General features: G+C 43.6%; 1 protein-coding gene across 5 annotated transcripts in view; it reads right to left on the reverse strand.

Moving 5' to 3' along the window:
* Positions 1-16,203, reverse strand: part of CACNB1 (calcium voltage-gated channel auxiliary subunit beta 1) — a 136,569-nt gene that overhangs the window by 79,672 nt on the left and 40,694 nt on the right. For 4 of the 5 annotated variants that reach the window (XM_040330648.1, XM_040330647.1, XM_040330650.1 and 1 more), the window contains one exon: positions 2,585-2,704. In XM_040330648.1, the coding sequence (XP_040186582.1) occupies positions 2,585-2,704 (120 nt within the window). Of the gene's footprint in view, positions 1-2,584; positions 2,705-7,336; positions 7,673-16,203 lie in introns of those variants that run through there. The other variant, XM_040330649.1, reaches the window with a different exon arrangement.

Here is a 16,203-nt window from a genome sequence, read left to right on the forward strand (position 1 = left end):
CTTCCCTGGTGGAGTGATCTTCCTCCGCCCCCCCACCCAGTAGTAGTCAGGGCCCGGAGAGTAAGCTGTGAGGTGGGCGGTGACGGGCAGAGAGTCGCTGATTGCCGCCATTACTAGTAAAAAAATAAAATATGTCCCCGGATTTCATTTAAAAAATCTGGTCACCTTACTATAGAGTCACACATGTGGGCGTATACACAGTGGTATATGACAGCCCACTCCTTCCCTCCTACTCCATGCCCACCAACAAGCTAAACATAATGGGGGAAGGATATTACATGTAGATTAATAGAGGCTTCACCTCCTGTGACTGGCAACCACACAATGTTGTTGCCAAAAAAATAATACAGATTTGATTTAAAATATAATTTTGTATTACTATTTGAAACCGTTTATTGATATTAATTATTTATTTTTACTTTGTATTCCAAAGTCTGTTTTTTTATTTATTTTAAACATGTGACCAGCAGCAGAGGACTAGAAGCTCCTCCTGTTTATGTTTCCCTGCACAGTCTGCAAAAGATCTAGGTCATGTGACAGCTGTATATCGATTAGGAAAAGATACTTAGGGGTAGATTTACTAAAATTGGTGCACTTAGAATCTGGTGCAGCTGTGAATGGCAGCCAATCAGCTTCTAACCCCAGCTTGTTCAATTAAGCGTTGGCAAAGAAAAAAAATGGAATTGGTGTCTATGCAGAGTTGCACCAGATGTTGCACTATCCAGCTTTAGTGAATAACCCTTTTAGATGTTTAATAATAAAAATAATTACAGTGCCATCATCCACATACAGAAATAGAAGGGTCAATGCACCTTTCACACGGGGTAGATCCGTTTCAGGGGAGTCTGCCAGCTCAGCAGGAGATCTCTTCGATGATCTCTGCTAAGCCGGATTACAGGTCCCTCTCTGCTCACTGAGCAGGAAGGGACCTGTCAGAGCCCCACTGATTCCTATGGAGGGATCAGACGAAAATGGGCAGCATGTCCGTTTTCATCAGATCTCAGTAGATCCACCAAGAGGGATGGTGAATGTATTGGCATACGTCTGTTTTTAGCAGATCGGATGGCAGACAGGTGTCATCTCTGCTGACATCCGTCTCCCCATAGGAGTCAATGGATGGCCCGCTCGGATCAGCCTGAAAAACAGACAGGCGGATCCGAGCGGGCTTGTCGCATGAAAGGGGGTCTTAAGGATATGTAAAAAAACAAACATGTTATACTTACCTCCTCTGTGCAGTTGGTTTTGCACATAGTGGCCCCGATCCTCTTCTTCTAGGGTCCCTTAGTGACACTCCTCCTCTTCTCGAGTGCACCTTTGGAGAGCCGCTCTCCCTCTCGGCACTTGTGCGGGCGCGCTCCCGTGTCCTACTCCTGCGTCAATTGACACAGACAGCAGGATTTGGCTCTGCCCCCCCCCCCCCCCCCCGGCTTCCACATCATTGGATTTGATTGACAGCAGCAGGAGCCAATGGCTGTGCTGTTTTCAATCTATCCAATCAGCACCCGAGACACTGACTGGAACTGGTGTGCTTGTTCCCATTGCTGGATAGACTGGGTTCAGGTAAGTAAAAGGGGGGCTCTGGGGGGCTGCAGCATCACAGGAGGTTTGAAAAACCTTGAGGGTTAACTACCCCTTTAAAGTACTCCTCCCCCCACCTAGCATGTAATTTTTTTGGGGGGGGTACTTAGCTTCGACAGGTAACAGCTCCCACTTCCGCTCAGACCACCTAGGCGATCCGAGTGGAAGTTCTCCTCTCCCCCTCTTTCCCTGCAATCTTCTGGGACATGTCGCAGGAGGCGCAGCGCAACTCGCACATGTCTAATGCGCACCCAGCTGTGAACAAAGTTGGAATGCCGGCGCCGGGGAAAGGAGGGGAGAGAAGCAAGGGTTCGGGTAACCACATCACTGGGTTCACTAGGTGAGTGTGAGTTTATTAAAGCTATACTTTTTAAAGCTGATGTCTTTTAATAGGCACAAAAATTTGTGAAACTCCACTTTACACGGACCTGTCATCCGCCTGCTCAGCGCAGATCAATGGACAGATCCCCCGCTGAGCAGGCGGATCCACTTGGATGGGTCCGCTCCATCTGCCTTACTGTCTTATGTTCCTAAGGGCCCTTTCACACGGGGCGGATCCGCCTCCGTGTGTCCGTAAGTTTAGCGGGGATCGCTCCGTATATCCCCGCTGAGCCGGCGGCTGACAGGGCGGTCCCCGCACACTGTGCAGGGACCGCCCTGTCTTTTCTCCGCTCTCCCCAATGGGGGATCGGATGAACACGGACCGTGTGTCCGTGTTCATCCGATCCGATCCGCAGACGGAAGAAAAAATAGGGTTTTCTTCTGTCCGCAAAATCGGATCTTTGCGGAGGCGGGTGATTACGGGTGTCAGCGGATAATTATCCGCTGACACCCGCAATCACATAGGGACCAATGTATGTCCCTTTTTCATCCGCAAACGGATGGATGAAAAAGCGGACATACGGTCCGCACATGTGAAAGGGGCCTAAAGCTCTTAGAATACATAGAGACACAAAGTAACATTTTACAGCAGAAACATGCTATTAAACCACATATCCTAGTTTACCTTTGCTTTCTCCAGCTGTGCAAGGGCATGCCGTTCTGCTTCCTTTCGCAGGGCTTCCCTATCTTCTTCAAGGGACACATCTGAGTCTGATGGGCGACTGGTATACGACTCTGCAGACCCCTGGAGAGACAGAGCATAAATAAAGTGTGAATCATAATGCATGAACAGTAGAGTTATAACGTACTCTGAGCCTTGGTGCACACTGAACTGCATGTAAATCGCACAGAAACCGCACTCCATTCCTGTTGAATTCACATGTGATTCAGAGCGGTGTGATTTGAGCCTATTTATGTTGAATGGGCTCAATTCACATCACATTGCACCAAAGTTGTGCATGCAGCAATTTTGGAAGCGCACTGCAAGCGGATTGCATGCTAGGTTTGTACCGTGAGATCCGGTGCCGGCAACGCACTGCTTTTGCAACCTGCATTTGGGGTGTGCATAAAATTGCACTGACACCTACAGCGGATCACAAGGGCAGTGCAATTCAAATATGGTGCAGGAAATGCACATGGATTGCAGGGTTTCCCACACAGCATTAGCATACAACTAGGCCAAGACCAAGTCCAAAACTTCAAAACATTTTTTAGAAGATGATGTCAGATATGGAATCTAAATGAACCCACAATGTCGGTGGTACATTCAAAGTGAGTGAATAATCCACAGTGCTCAGGCATATAAGGAAGGCTATAGATTATGCAATTTTCTTTTCTTCCACTATGGGTGGAATGAAATAAAATTGCTCGATTCCCCTATCAACACAGTTAAAGCGGGGGTTCACCCCAGGGCTGTGGAGTCGGTAGATAAATGTTCCGACTCCGATTCCGACTCCGACTCCTCAGTTTTATGTACTTCCGACTCCGACTCCCCGACTCCGACTCCTCTGTATTATTATGCGAATGTATTTTATACATTCCTTGAGGGAAAGAAACGCAACCTACCACAGGACTACTGGCTGGGAAGCCAACAGTCTACTGTATTGCACAGTTTAAGCAAAAGACAAACACAATGAAAACAATCAAGTGGCTGGATAGTAGCAGCAGGCATAAACATCAGGAACAGGATCTTTACCAGTTCAAAAATACAAACCACATTTTTTGGTTGTTTTAGAACAAAAACAAAGCTTATCTATAATGAACCAAAAACAAAATCTGCAAAACCTAGAAATGGTTTATATTAATCTTGAAATGTAGTTCTAGGCTTAGCAAATACAAATCAATTCAATGTAGAGTTCTAAGGAAGAGAATTGCCTCTGCCAGATCCTCTTTCATAGAGGCTCTTAAGTCAGACTTTATTATTTTTAGGGCTGAAAATAATCTTTCGACACTGACTTGGGTGGGTGGCATTGCAGTAACTATTCTGGCCACATCACTAACGATCTCTGGATAAACAAGGATGGCTTCTTCAACAGTAAGTTTTGATGAGCGATCATACTTTTCAACTTCTTTTAGTGCTTTATAAAACTCCTGTTGGAATTTTTTTATTTGGACACTTACTGGTTCTCTAACATGCGTTCCCTGTAAAAGCAGAACACAACACTATGGAAAGTATAAGTATTGCAGCTCCTAATTGTGCGTTGCGTGCCATATAGTGAAGCACATGAAAAGCATGCTTCTTCACGGTCACTTAACGTGTTCGTTTTGCGGTTACGTGAGGCACTGCATGCATTGGTCTTTATTCTTACAGTAGAGAAGTCATTAATTATAACTTTTTGTGAATTGGGACATTTAAACTTGCTTTTTTTTTTTTTTAATTCCAATCTAAATTTAGTAGGAGTCGGAGTCGGAGTCGGTGCATTGTTTGCCGACTCCGACTCCAGGTACCCAAAATTTCCCCCGACTCCGACTCCTCGACTCCGACTCCGACTCCACAGCCCTGGTTCACCCTAAAAAAAAAAATGTCTTTGTCTACCATGCCATCCAGCATACTAGCGTCAGCTACAGTATGCCTTTATTTTATTATTTTTTTTTTCTTTTTTCGCTGTACTCACAGTTTAATCCATTAGTTTAGTTTCAGTCTCCCGCTGGGAGTAGGCGTTCCTATGAAGAGGGGAACATGATTGACGGCCGGCTATGGCGCGTCACGCGTTCCGAAAATATCCGAAATAGGACTCGGCTCTTCACGGCGCCTGCACAGTCAGCTCCTAGTCTGTGCGCAGGCGCCGTAAAGAGCCGAGTCCTACTCCGGCTATTTTCGGGAAGCTTGACGCGCCATAGCTGGCCGTCAATCATGTTCCCCTCTTCATAGGAACGCCTTTCCCCGCGGGAGTCTGAAACGAAACTAATGGATTAAACATGGAAGTGCATCGCAAAAAAAAAAAATAAAGGCATACTGTAGCTGACGCTAGTATGCTGGATGGCATGGTAGAAAGTTGTTTTTTAGGGTGAACCTCCGCTTTAAGGCCCGTACACACGATCAGAAAATCATACAAAAAATACCACTTTCTAAGCGATCATACGATAATCTGATTGTTAGTACATAGATTTCGTCCGAAATTATCCAAAGGGACAAACACAAAAAAAATTCTCGTCATTTCTATTAATCAGCACATTATTTGTCCGAAAATACAATACAGCACATGACATCACTTACGAACTTTTATTGTCATACGAGAATTTTCGTAACTTTAGTAACCTCTTTTTCGATATGAGACTTGCATATAAAAAAAAAAAAAGGATGATAATTTCTCCGATAATCTCATCATGTGTACCAGCCTTCAGTGTGGATGGGGGAATCCCTGCCGCAGCGCTATTGCGTTCTGCTGGTGGGAAGCATTCCCTGCTGGCAAAACAAAATGATTAATGCTGCCGTGTGTTGCTTGTCTGTACACAAGTCAATTAACCACTTGCCGCTGCCCCCCATCGCTATGACGGAGGGACGGTGCAGCTCTCATTCTGGGTGGACGTCGTATGACGGCGCACCCAAACAGCTGCTTCCGCGTGCCTGCAAGGGCAAGCAGCGTGGCGATCACGGTTGCGCTGTTTTGCTAGGACAGGGCACGACCACGATCTCTGCAAAGAGACCAATGACGCTGCTCTTTAATCATGTGATCGGCTGTGTCCAATCACAGCCGGTCACATGTAAACAAGGAAGTGCCGTAATCAGCGCACTTCAGCTCACACTGACGGCGAGGAAAGCTGATCAGCGGCATCTCCTCGCAGGGGACAGTGAGTAGTGTAATCAGGGCACTGATGATCAGTGATTACATTAGAGTGCAACCAGTGCCAGCAACCTGTGCCACCAGTGCCAGCAATCATTGCCCACCAGTGCCAGCAATCATTGCCCACCAGAGCCAACAATCAGTGCCCATTAGTGATGCCATTCAGTGCTGGCTTTCAGTGCCCATCAATGCCACCTATCAGGTGCTGCCCATCGGTTCCACTCATCAATGCTCATTAGTGCCCATTAGTGCCGCCTATCAGTGCCCGTCAGTGGCACCTATCAGTGCCCATAAGTGAAGAATATTAGTGCCACCTCATCAGTGCAGCCTATCAGTGCCCATCAGTGCCGCCTCCTCAGCGCACATCAGTGAAGGAGAAAATTTATTTACTGATAGAAACAAAAAAAAAATATATATTTTTTTTTTATCCCAGCAGTGATTTAACCCTCCTGGTGGTATTCCCGAGTCTGGCTCGGGGTAAGATTTTTATACCAAAATCGGTATCCCTGAGTCAGACTCGGGCTTGCCACGCTGCAGCCAGAGACAAAGTTACTTACCTTGTCCCTGGATCCAGCGATGCCGCCGCACTGTGTGAGCGAGCGGGACCTCGCTCGATTCACACAGTGTCCTCCTGTGCCGCCGATCTCCGTTCCCTGCGACGTTACGACGCACGGGGGAGGAGAACGGCGCCAAATTCAAAAAGGTAAACGAACACATTACATACAGTCTACTGTAATCTTATAGATTACAGTACTGTATGTAAAAAATACACACTTGTCCCTAGTGGTCTGCCCAGTGTCCTGCATGCTATTTTATATAATAAAAACTTTTCTTTCTGCCTGCAAACTGTAGATTGTCCATAGCAACCAAAAGTGTCCCTTTATGTCAAAAATGGTTTTAGATCAGCTAGAAAACAGCGATAATAAATTATAATCACTTGCAGAATTGTGCGATAGCGATTTGTGGGGAAATTCGTCATAAAAAAATGTAAGTGAGTTATTTCTAAGAATTACAGGCCTACAATATAAAACGCCAAATTTCCTTGCAAATAATGGTACCGCTTTCAGCACCTTTTTTCTGAAATAATCATACCGCCAGGGAGGTTAATACCACCAAAAGAAAGCTCTATTTGTGTGAAGAAAATTATAAAAATGTCACATGGTCACAGTGTAGCATGACCGCGCAATTTTCATTCAATGTGCGACAGCACTGAAAGCTGAAAAATGGCCTGGGCAGGAAGGGGGTGAAAGTGCCCTGTAGGTAAGTGGTTAAATGATCGTCTTGTGTACATAGATCGAAAATTTTCCGGTCCCAGCTGAACCAGACGAATTTCGATTCATTCATGGCTGGCTATACACCAATGAGAACTCCCAACTTTCTGACACTTAGAAAGTTAAACACAGGGCACCAGAGCAACTTGGCAGCATCAGAGCAAACATATAAATGAATAGTGATTTCTACGTATATTCATTATGTTCTGGAACACTGGGGATTTAGCTGCAGCTGTAACACATAACTTTCAAATACAAAACAAATAAAAAGTAAAGATTGACAAGACATATATATATATAACAAAATTCCAAGCTACTTACCTCGTTATCAAGTCCATAAACAAACATGTCCAAGCAAGTTAGAATCTGCCCAGTTTCTTTCTTCGTTAGTCAATAAGCGTGTCCTAACCACAAACTATCACCCTAACACTTATAAGTGATGTCCATGTGCATTGTGTGCACCACCACCAAACTAGGCCCAACCAAATCCAACGTAACCACGCTCCGTAACTGGTTGTATTAAAGTTTGGTGTGGATTCACACTGGAACAAACAGTCTCACCCACCCACATACACACTCTTGTCTCTCTGCCTGTTTGGCAATGCTAAATTTTCATTCCAAGTGCCAGGCCCTCCCTCCATGAAGTCAGAGTGACTGTAACATGCAGATCTATGGAGAGCTGGGGACAGGTGGCAGGCAGCTTTGAGAGCTAAGGACGGAGCACGGAAACTGAGAAACTGACACGATGATTGATGAAAACATGTGTCTGTCTCCAATCCCCTTCAGCTTTTACTGTTCATTTTAATATCCAGCTACACCCACAACTTTACTACTATACAACGCTATTAATATCACCTTTATTACACCCACTAAAAAAAAACACTACCGCCAGTCATCCTTATTATACAGCGCATGTCCAAACACTATTATTTATACCCCAAATCAGCAGACAGCTTGGGAAATGATGACAAAATCACAATAAAAGCATGAATTGATTCCATTACTAATTTTTATAAATGGCAATCTGTCTGGCACTATACAAATCACACTCAAATACTCAATGCTGGCCATACACAGTCACATTTTTGCCAACGGTGGCTGTACTCAGTCTGAGGGAGGGTAGTTTTTGATGTACTAGGAGATTTAAGCCTGGTTCACACTGATGCGATTTCAGATACAGGTACCAGATTCCGATAAGCCCCTCACCCACAGACCCCCCACAACCACTACCCAGGGTTGTCGGGAAGAGGCCCCTGTCCCCAAAGCCAAGGTGTTTTGGGGCTGGGGGGGCAGACGCAAAGACCTGAGTCGCACTGAATGACACAACAATGGAAATAACATTGCTTTCACATCTATGCAGACTAGCAGTGTAGCTGAGATGCAACTTTGGGGAAGGGACCTGTGAATCTTTGGTGTAATTTTGTTGTCCATAGACTTTAATGAAAAGGCATCAAAATCGCATCTACATGCATTTTTTTGCGTGTGCCATTTGCGCTAGTTGTTAGGAGTTGACGCCAGCCGGCATCCTAACAACCCATGACTCATTGGTTGTTAAGGAGCCGTTACTCGCTGGTGTTTTAACAACGATGAGGCATCCCTGCTGTCAGCAGAATGTGAACAAAAATAAACAGCATGGAAATCCCCCAGTTCATACCAGGCCCTTGGGGTCTGGTATAGATTTCGAAGGGGACCCCACACCAAAAAATCAAATAAAAAAATGTTTGAGGTTCCCCCCAAATTCCTTATCAGGTCCTTCCGTCTGGTTTGGATTTTAAGGGGAACCCCATGGCAAAAAAAAAAAGGTGGGGGGTTTCTCCCAAAATCAATTCCAGAATCTTATCCAAGCATCAAGCATGCAGCCTGGCAGCCCAGAAAAGGGGGCGAGCAATTGCCCCCCCCTCCTGAACCAAACCAGGTCACATACCCTCAACATGGGGGGAGTGGCACTTTGCCAGGGGGGAACACCATGTTTTCATGTTGGAGAGAAAAGGGCCTCTTCCACACAACCCTGACCCAGTGGTTGTGGAGGTGCAGGGAGTAGCTTATAGGAATCTGGAAGCCACCAGATCTGCCCCCCCCCCCATGTGAATAAGTATTGGGTAAAAAATCTTCAAAAGTAAACAAAAACACAAGACAATCCCTTATTTAAAGAAAAAAAAGTCCCTGTCGCTTGCCACTCACCAAATGACAGTGCTGCTTCCCCTAATGCCGCATACACACCATCACTTTATGTGATGAAAAAAAACGACATTTTCTGTGAAGTAAAAAACGACGTTTTTGAAACTTCAATTTTCAAAGACGAAGTTGCCTACACACCATAGTTTTTTCACAATGCTCTAGCAAAGCGAGGTTACGTTCACCACGTTTTTCCATTGAAGCTCGCTTCATAATTAGCTTCTGGGCATGCGCGGGTGTAAAAACGTTGTTTTAAACGTCGTTTTTTGCTACACACGGTCAATTTCTGTGAAGTAAAAAACAACGTTTTGAAAAACGACACATAAAATTGAAGCATGCTTCAATTTTTTTTGGTCGTTTTTTACAAGACATAAAACAACGTTTTCCCCCACACACGGTCATTTAAAGTGACGTTTTTCAAAACTTCGTTTTTTTTCATCACATAAAGTGATGGTGTGTACGCGGCATTATTGCTAACAAAGGGGTGGGGTCATCCAGTGATGTCAGCATGTGACCCCCGCCCCTATGATGCCCTTGAAAGGCCCGGCCCCATGACATCATAGAGGGTCCTCCAATGACATCAACTGGTAATTTCAACCTTATGATATCATAGGAGAAGATGGATTTAGTAGGGGATCCATCACTATGCCTGAAAGCAGCATCACTGCGCTCTCTTTTCAAAGGACTCCAGGGCAGCCATTGGCTCCTACTGCTATCATACAAATACTGTGGGAAGGGAGAGGGGGTGGGACTTATGGATGCACAGAGCCCTGCTCAAGAACGGGCCCACACATCTCCCCACATTGCAAGCGCTTGCTATGTGGGAGACACAGAAGGGGAGGGGCCTACAGCACCGATGGGGCCCATAAGAAGAGGTTTGGGGCTGTTCTGTGCAATACCACTATACAGAGTATATGGATATAACATGGTTGTTATTTTCATTTTTAAAAATATTATTTTGCCAAGTTTAATGCTAGTGAAAGACTGCATAATTTATGTAACCTTTCTCTTTGCTTACAGTTCCACCTGGAGAATGGAGATTCAGGTTCCTTTACATTCCTTACTGGTTTTAAAGCTCACCTGTGCCTGCCTGGAATATGGACATTTACATGTCTATTTACATTTTTTAATTTTCTTATTAAGCAGTAAAAGAGCTTTAACAGACTTACGACTTGTTTCTAAGGACAGGTTCACTTTTGTGTGGTTCGTTAACACATTTTTGAATGTTGACTTGCATTGCATTAAAGAAGCTTATTTGGAATAGGCTACCAATGCACCCCAGTGTGGTTAAAACTGGACCTGACCCTTTTCTGGGAATGCAACACCTGGAAGTATATTGTGGCGGGTTGCAAGGCACTGCAGCTCATTTGTGTTGTCTTACACCACCAGTGGACTCCAAACTGTGGCCCGTGGGCACTATTCCTTCCGGTGACGCCAACAAAGAGGTACAATTCTTTCCACTGACACCAACAAGGAGGTACCATTCCTTCCACTGACAAAAACAATGGGGAACCATTCCTTCCCCTCACTGACACCAACAATGGGGCATTTTTTCATTCACTGGCGCCAATTTTGGAGCACTATTCCTTCCACTGACACCAACAATGGGGCACTATTCCTCCCACTGATAAAACCATTTAGGCACTATTCTTTCCACTGATACCAATGGTGGAGCACTTTTCCTCCTTCAACTGACTACAGGCACTATGTCAATTTTTTACTGATGCTGGGGCATTTTTTACTTCCGCTGGTCACTCCAGCCCTCCTAAAGTCTGAAGGACAGTACACCGGCCCTTTGTTTAGAAAGACTGGAGACCCCTGTCTTATGCCAAACGTTAGTATAAACCTTACCTAACAGCTTACGAGCACCTATGTTTGTATATACTTGAAGGCAAGCAGGCTACCAAGATTCTGCTTTCCAAATAAAGTAAAATGAGTTGTGATTTCAGTGTGTTTGCTGTGAATCTTGAAGATACATTTCTCCACAATGCCTACGGCAACAGAGGTGAATGCAAGTTTGTTTCAAAGTTCAGAATATCAGGACCAATATATGTTACTACAGGAAATTTGGATAAGGTATTCACTTTCAATTTAGAGTAACTGAACTGTGATTAATTCCAGTACCATTTGTATGAAGTTTATAAGTCATCAGTTTTGTTTCATGCGTAGCCAAAATGCCCACTTGAATAAAACTGTTGACTTTCCAGAGAGATATATCAAAGGCTTGCCAGTAGCATTAGTAGTAGATCTTGGACAGATTGTTCGGAAATTTTGTGCCATTCATTAACAAGCGTAGGAGTGAGCAGTCCCAAAGGTCTGTTCATTAATATGCCATTTGTTATTGCACATATAGAATAATGATATGATGTTCATGTGTTCCAATATTTCAAATGGCCCCAGTAGGACAGTAAACTCAAGTGCAATGCTTTTGGTATTTCAGCACTATATATACAGCGAGGAACATTTGAACCACTTGTAGTTTTGCCCAGAATAATTTAGTTCCATGTGGATGCAGGTACTGTATTTGCTGGCGTATAAGACTACCTTTTACACTTAAAAAAACTGTCCAAAAAGCAGGGGTTCGTCTTATATGCCGGGTCAGCTGCTCGGATGCCTGCTGGGTGTGCGGTAATACTGTATGTAGCTTTGACTACATACAGTAAATACCGCTTAGCCAATCCCGATGAGCGATGTATTCAAATGAATACAGAGCTGGCTCGGATTGGAGTAACAACTTCTGCATACAGTAGCCTGCTCGGATTGGCTTTGAGAGTCAAAGAGGCGTGGGCTGATGATGTTACAGCCTCTGCCAATCCAAGCAGGCTTTGTATCTATTAATAGAATACATTGTTTGTCGGGATTGGCTCCAGTTCCATCAAGAATGAAGAAGAATATGGCTCCAGAAGGAAGAAATATGAAGCCTCGGAAGGGGGGTCGTCTTATACGGTGAGTACAGGCAAAAAATCTGTAGAAATTAGGGGGTCGTCTTATAGGCCTGGTCGCCTTATACACCGGCAAATACGGTAGATTGAATCATCCACCATAATTCGAACTCACTTATAAGGTGCATCTCAAAAAATTCAAATATCATCAAAAAGTTTATTTATTTCAGTAATTCAATTTAAAAAGTGAAGCTCATATATTATATAGATATGTTACACACAGAGTGATATATTTCAAGCCTTTTCTTTTTTTGATGACTATGGCTTACAGTTGGTGAAAACCCAAAATTCAGCATCTCAGAAAATTAGAATAATACATAAGACCAATAAAAAAAAGGATTTTTAATACAGAAATTATGGCTTACTGCAAAGTATGTCCGAGTACAGTATAGTATGCACTCAATACTTTTGCATGTATTACTGCATCAATGCGGCGTGGCATGGAGTCGATCAGCCTGTGGCACTGCTGAGGAGTTATGGAAGCCCAGGTTGCTTTGATAGTGACCTTCAGCTCATCTGCATTGTTGGGTCTGATGTCTCATCTTCCTCTTCACAATACCCCACAGATTCTCTATGGGGTTTAGGTCAGGCGAGTTTGCTGGCCAATCAAGCACAGTGATACAATGATCATTGGTACTTTTGGCAGTGTGGGCAGGTGGCAAGTCCTGCTGGAAAATGAAATTAGCATTTCCATTAAACTAGTCAGCAGAGGGAAGCATGAAGTGCTGTAGAATTTCCTGGTAGAGGGCTGCACTGACTTTGGACTTAAACACAGTGGCTCCCCAAATCATCACTGGCTGTGGAAACTTCACACTGGACCTCATGCAACTTGGATTCTGTGCCTCTCCACTCTTCCTCCAGACTCTGGGACCTTGATTTACAAATGAAATGCAAAATTTACTTTATCTGAAAAGAGGCCTTTGGACCATTGAGCAACAGTCCAGTCCTTTTTTTTTAGCCCAGTTAAAACGTTGTCTCTGGTTCAGGAGTGCCTTGACACAAGGAATGCGACAATTGTTGCCCATGTCCTTGATAAGTATGGGTGTAGTTTTTCTTGAAGCACCGACACCAGACGTAGTTCAATCCTTATGAATGGCCAAATTCTTGAATGGTCTTTGCTTCACAACCCTCTCAAGGCTGTGGTTATCCCTGTTCTTGTGCACCCCTTTCTACTATACTTTTTCCTTCCACTCAACTTCCCATAATATGCTTGGATACAGCACTCTGTGAACAGCCAGCTTCTTTTTTTCCTTTTTATAAATCAACAAAACACGACAACACATTATACACATTGAACTAAGAACCACTGCCACACAGTAATGCAACACTTTCTCTCTGGTGTGGAGAAAGCCTCTTGAGGGGGGAGGGGGCGAGCAGGAGTGTCAGGACGCCCACTAACACACAGCTCCTTTCTCTATCTGCAAAGAAGAGAGCGTCCTGACCCTCCTGCCCGCCCCCTCAAGAGGCTTTCTCCACACCAGGGAGAAAGCCTTGCATTACTGCATGTAGTTACAGACAGAAGAACAGGAAGTGAGGATTTCTCAGAAGAAATAAGGACATTTAAAAGTAAAATGGAAGGATGAGGTAAGTGAAGGAGGACTGCACTAAGGTAAAGGAAGCTATTTAGGGAAAACAACATTTTTCTTTACAACCCCTTTAAATAAGTATCTCAGAAAATTTGAATATTGTGAAAAGTTGAATATTGGTGTCACACTCTAATCAGCTAATTAAAGCGGGGTTCCACCCGCAACCTTTATTTTTTATTTTTTATCATTTCTTTTATAAATTCTATCACCTCTGCTCCTTTACCGGTTTCGATTACCCCACAGTGACTGAGCGAATATTTATTAATACAACAATATTCTATGCAAGAAAAGCCATTGCTCTGCATTGGAATAAACACTGTCCTACGCTTTTCTTTACAACCCCCTTTAAGGGGTTTGACTAGCTTTTAAGCCATAATCATCAAAAAGTAAAAGAAAGAAATGCTTAAAATATACCACGTTGTGTGTAATGAATCTACATTCACTTTTTGAATTGAATTATTGAAATAAATTAACTTTTTGATGATATTCTAAATTTTCAAGATGCACCTGCACTAGATTTCTTCATCTGCTCATATGCTGTGTCTTTTACAAAAAAGTGTTTACTCAAGCTGAGCTACATTGCGAAGAATACAACAGGAAAAGTGAGACTTTCCAGCCCTTCTGAAGAGAGCTGCAGTAGGCTAATTTTGTGTAACATCTGTTCATACACTTCTCACAGTTTGCTGGCAAATCACTCTCTTATCTTTCTTTCACACCCTCTTCTTGGTTTATGCAAACATCAATTCTTATTCATCCTCGCCATCTGCTGGCAGGTATTCAGTACTGCACTGCCACATTGGGTCTAATCTGTTTGCCCTGAGGGCTATTAGAAGACGTTTAGTGGTTAAAGTGGATGTAAGTGGATGTAAACCCTTTACAACCACTTTATGCTACAGGCAAGCCTATATTAAGGCTCACCTGTAGCTACCCTAGATATCTCCTAAACCTGTACGGTTTAGGAGATATCCCCTGTCCCCGATGTCATCGGCACATGCGCACTGGGGAAAACTGAAGCAGCGGCACGTATGTGCGCTTACTGGTGGGTCCCGCGTGCATGCACGGGAGTGGCGGCGTCACAGCAACGGAAACTGCGATACCTGGAAGTAAGCCCCGGGAGTGATGTTGTCGGCCAGAGGGTTAGACGAAGACATCTGCGGGGGCTACGATCCGAGTCAAGTAATACATATTGAGCTAGTATGCTATGCATACTAGCTCATTATGCCTTTGTCTTGCAGGGCAGGGCACAGAGCTCCACGTCCTGTCAGGGAGAGGAGACAGATGCTGTCCCTACATAGGGACACAGATCGGTCACCTCCCCCCACAGTAAGAATCACTGCCAGAGAATACATTTAACCCCTTCCTTGCCACCTAGTGTTAACCCCTTCCCTGCCAGTCACATTTATACAGTAATCATTGCATATTTATAGCACTGTTATAAATGTGAATGGTCCCAAAATAGTGTCAAAAGTGTCCGATATGTCCGTCGCAATATCGCAGGGCTGACAAAAATCGCACATCGCTGCCATTACTAGTAAAAAAAAATCTATCCCCTATTTTGTAGGCGCTATAACTTTTGCGCAAACCAATCAATATACGCTTGTTGCGATTTTTTTTTACCAAAATTATGTAGAAGAATACATATCGGCCTAAACTGAGAAAAAAAAATAGTTTTAAAAAAAATTAAAAAATTGGGATAATATTATAACAAAGTAAAAAAATATTGTTTTTTTCTAAATTTTCTGTCTATTTTTTGTTTATAGCACAAAAAATAAAAACCGCAGAGATGATCAAATACCACCAAAAGAAATCTCTATTTGTGGGAAAAAAATTGTACAAATATAATTTGGGTAGAGTGTTGCATGACCGCGCAATTGTCATTCAAGTGTCAGCGCTGAAAGCTGAAAATTGGTCTGGGTGGGAAGGGGGTTTAAGGAAGTGGCTACGTTTACGTACTTTTGTTTATAATAACAGTTTTTTTTAGAATATGTGGGTTTTGTTAAAGTGTTGCTAAACCCACAACAGTAAATCAGTCTGTATATGCAGCATAGCATGCTTGTTATATTCACTGTGGAACTTAAGGGGTTAATCCTCTGCATTGTGTAAAAAGGCAGTTTATCCTGTATGCACAGATCCCCCTCCTCCCTGCACTATCTATCTGGGGAAGACCAGCTAACACAGGCAGAGAATCTGACCTGCACATGCTCAGTTGTGTCTTTTATGCTGAAGAGAACATTTTTTTGTTCTCAGAGATAGCCAGGTCACATGATATTGGCATCACACATGTGGGAGTGCATACAGGCTGCAGTGAAAATCTCCTCCTTCCTGAACTCTCAACACTGAAGAAACTCTACAGTTTATGATGTAACCATGGTATACAGATCATCCAAAAAGGTATATAGTGGCAATATGTTTATGTAAAAAGCAGATTTATAAGCTGTGGGCTCTGTGGGGGATGAACTATTTTCATATTACTGGGTTTAGTAAC

The sequence above is a fragment of the Rana temporaria genome, chromosome 12 (assembly GCF_905171775.1).
Source record: "Rana temporaria chromosome 12, aRanTem1.1, whole genome shotgun sequence".
Classification (NCBI taxonomy): Eukaryota; Metazoa; Chordata; class Amphibia; order Anura; family Ranidae; genus Rana; species Rana temporaria.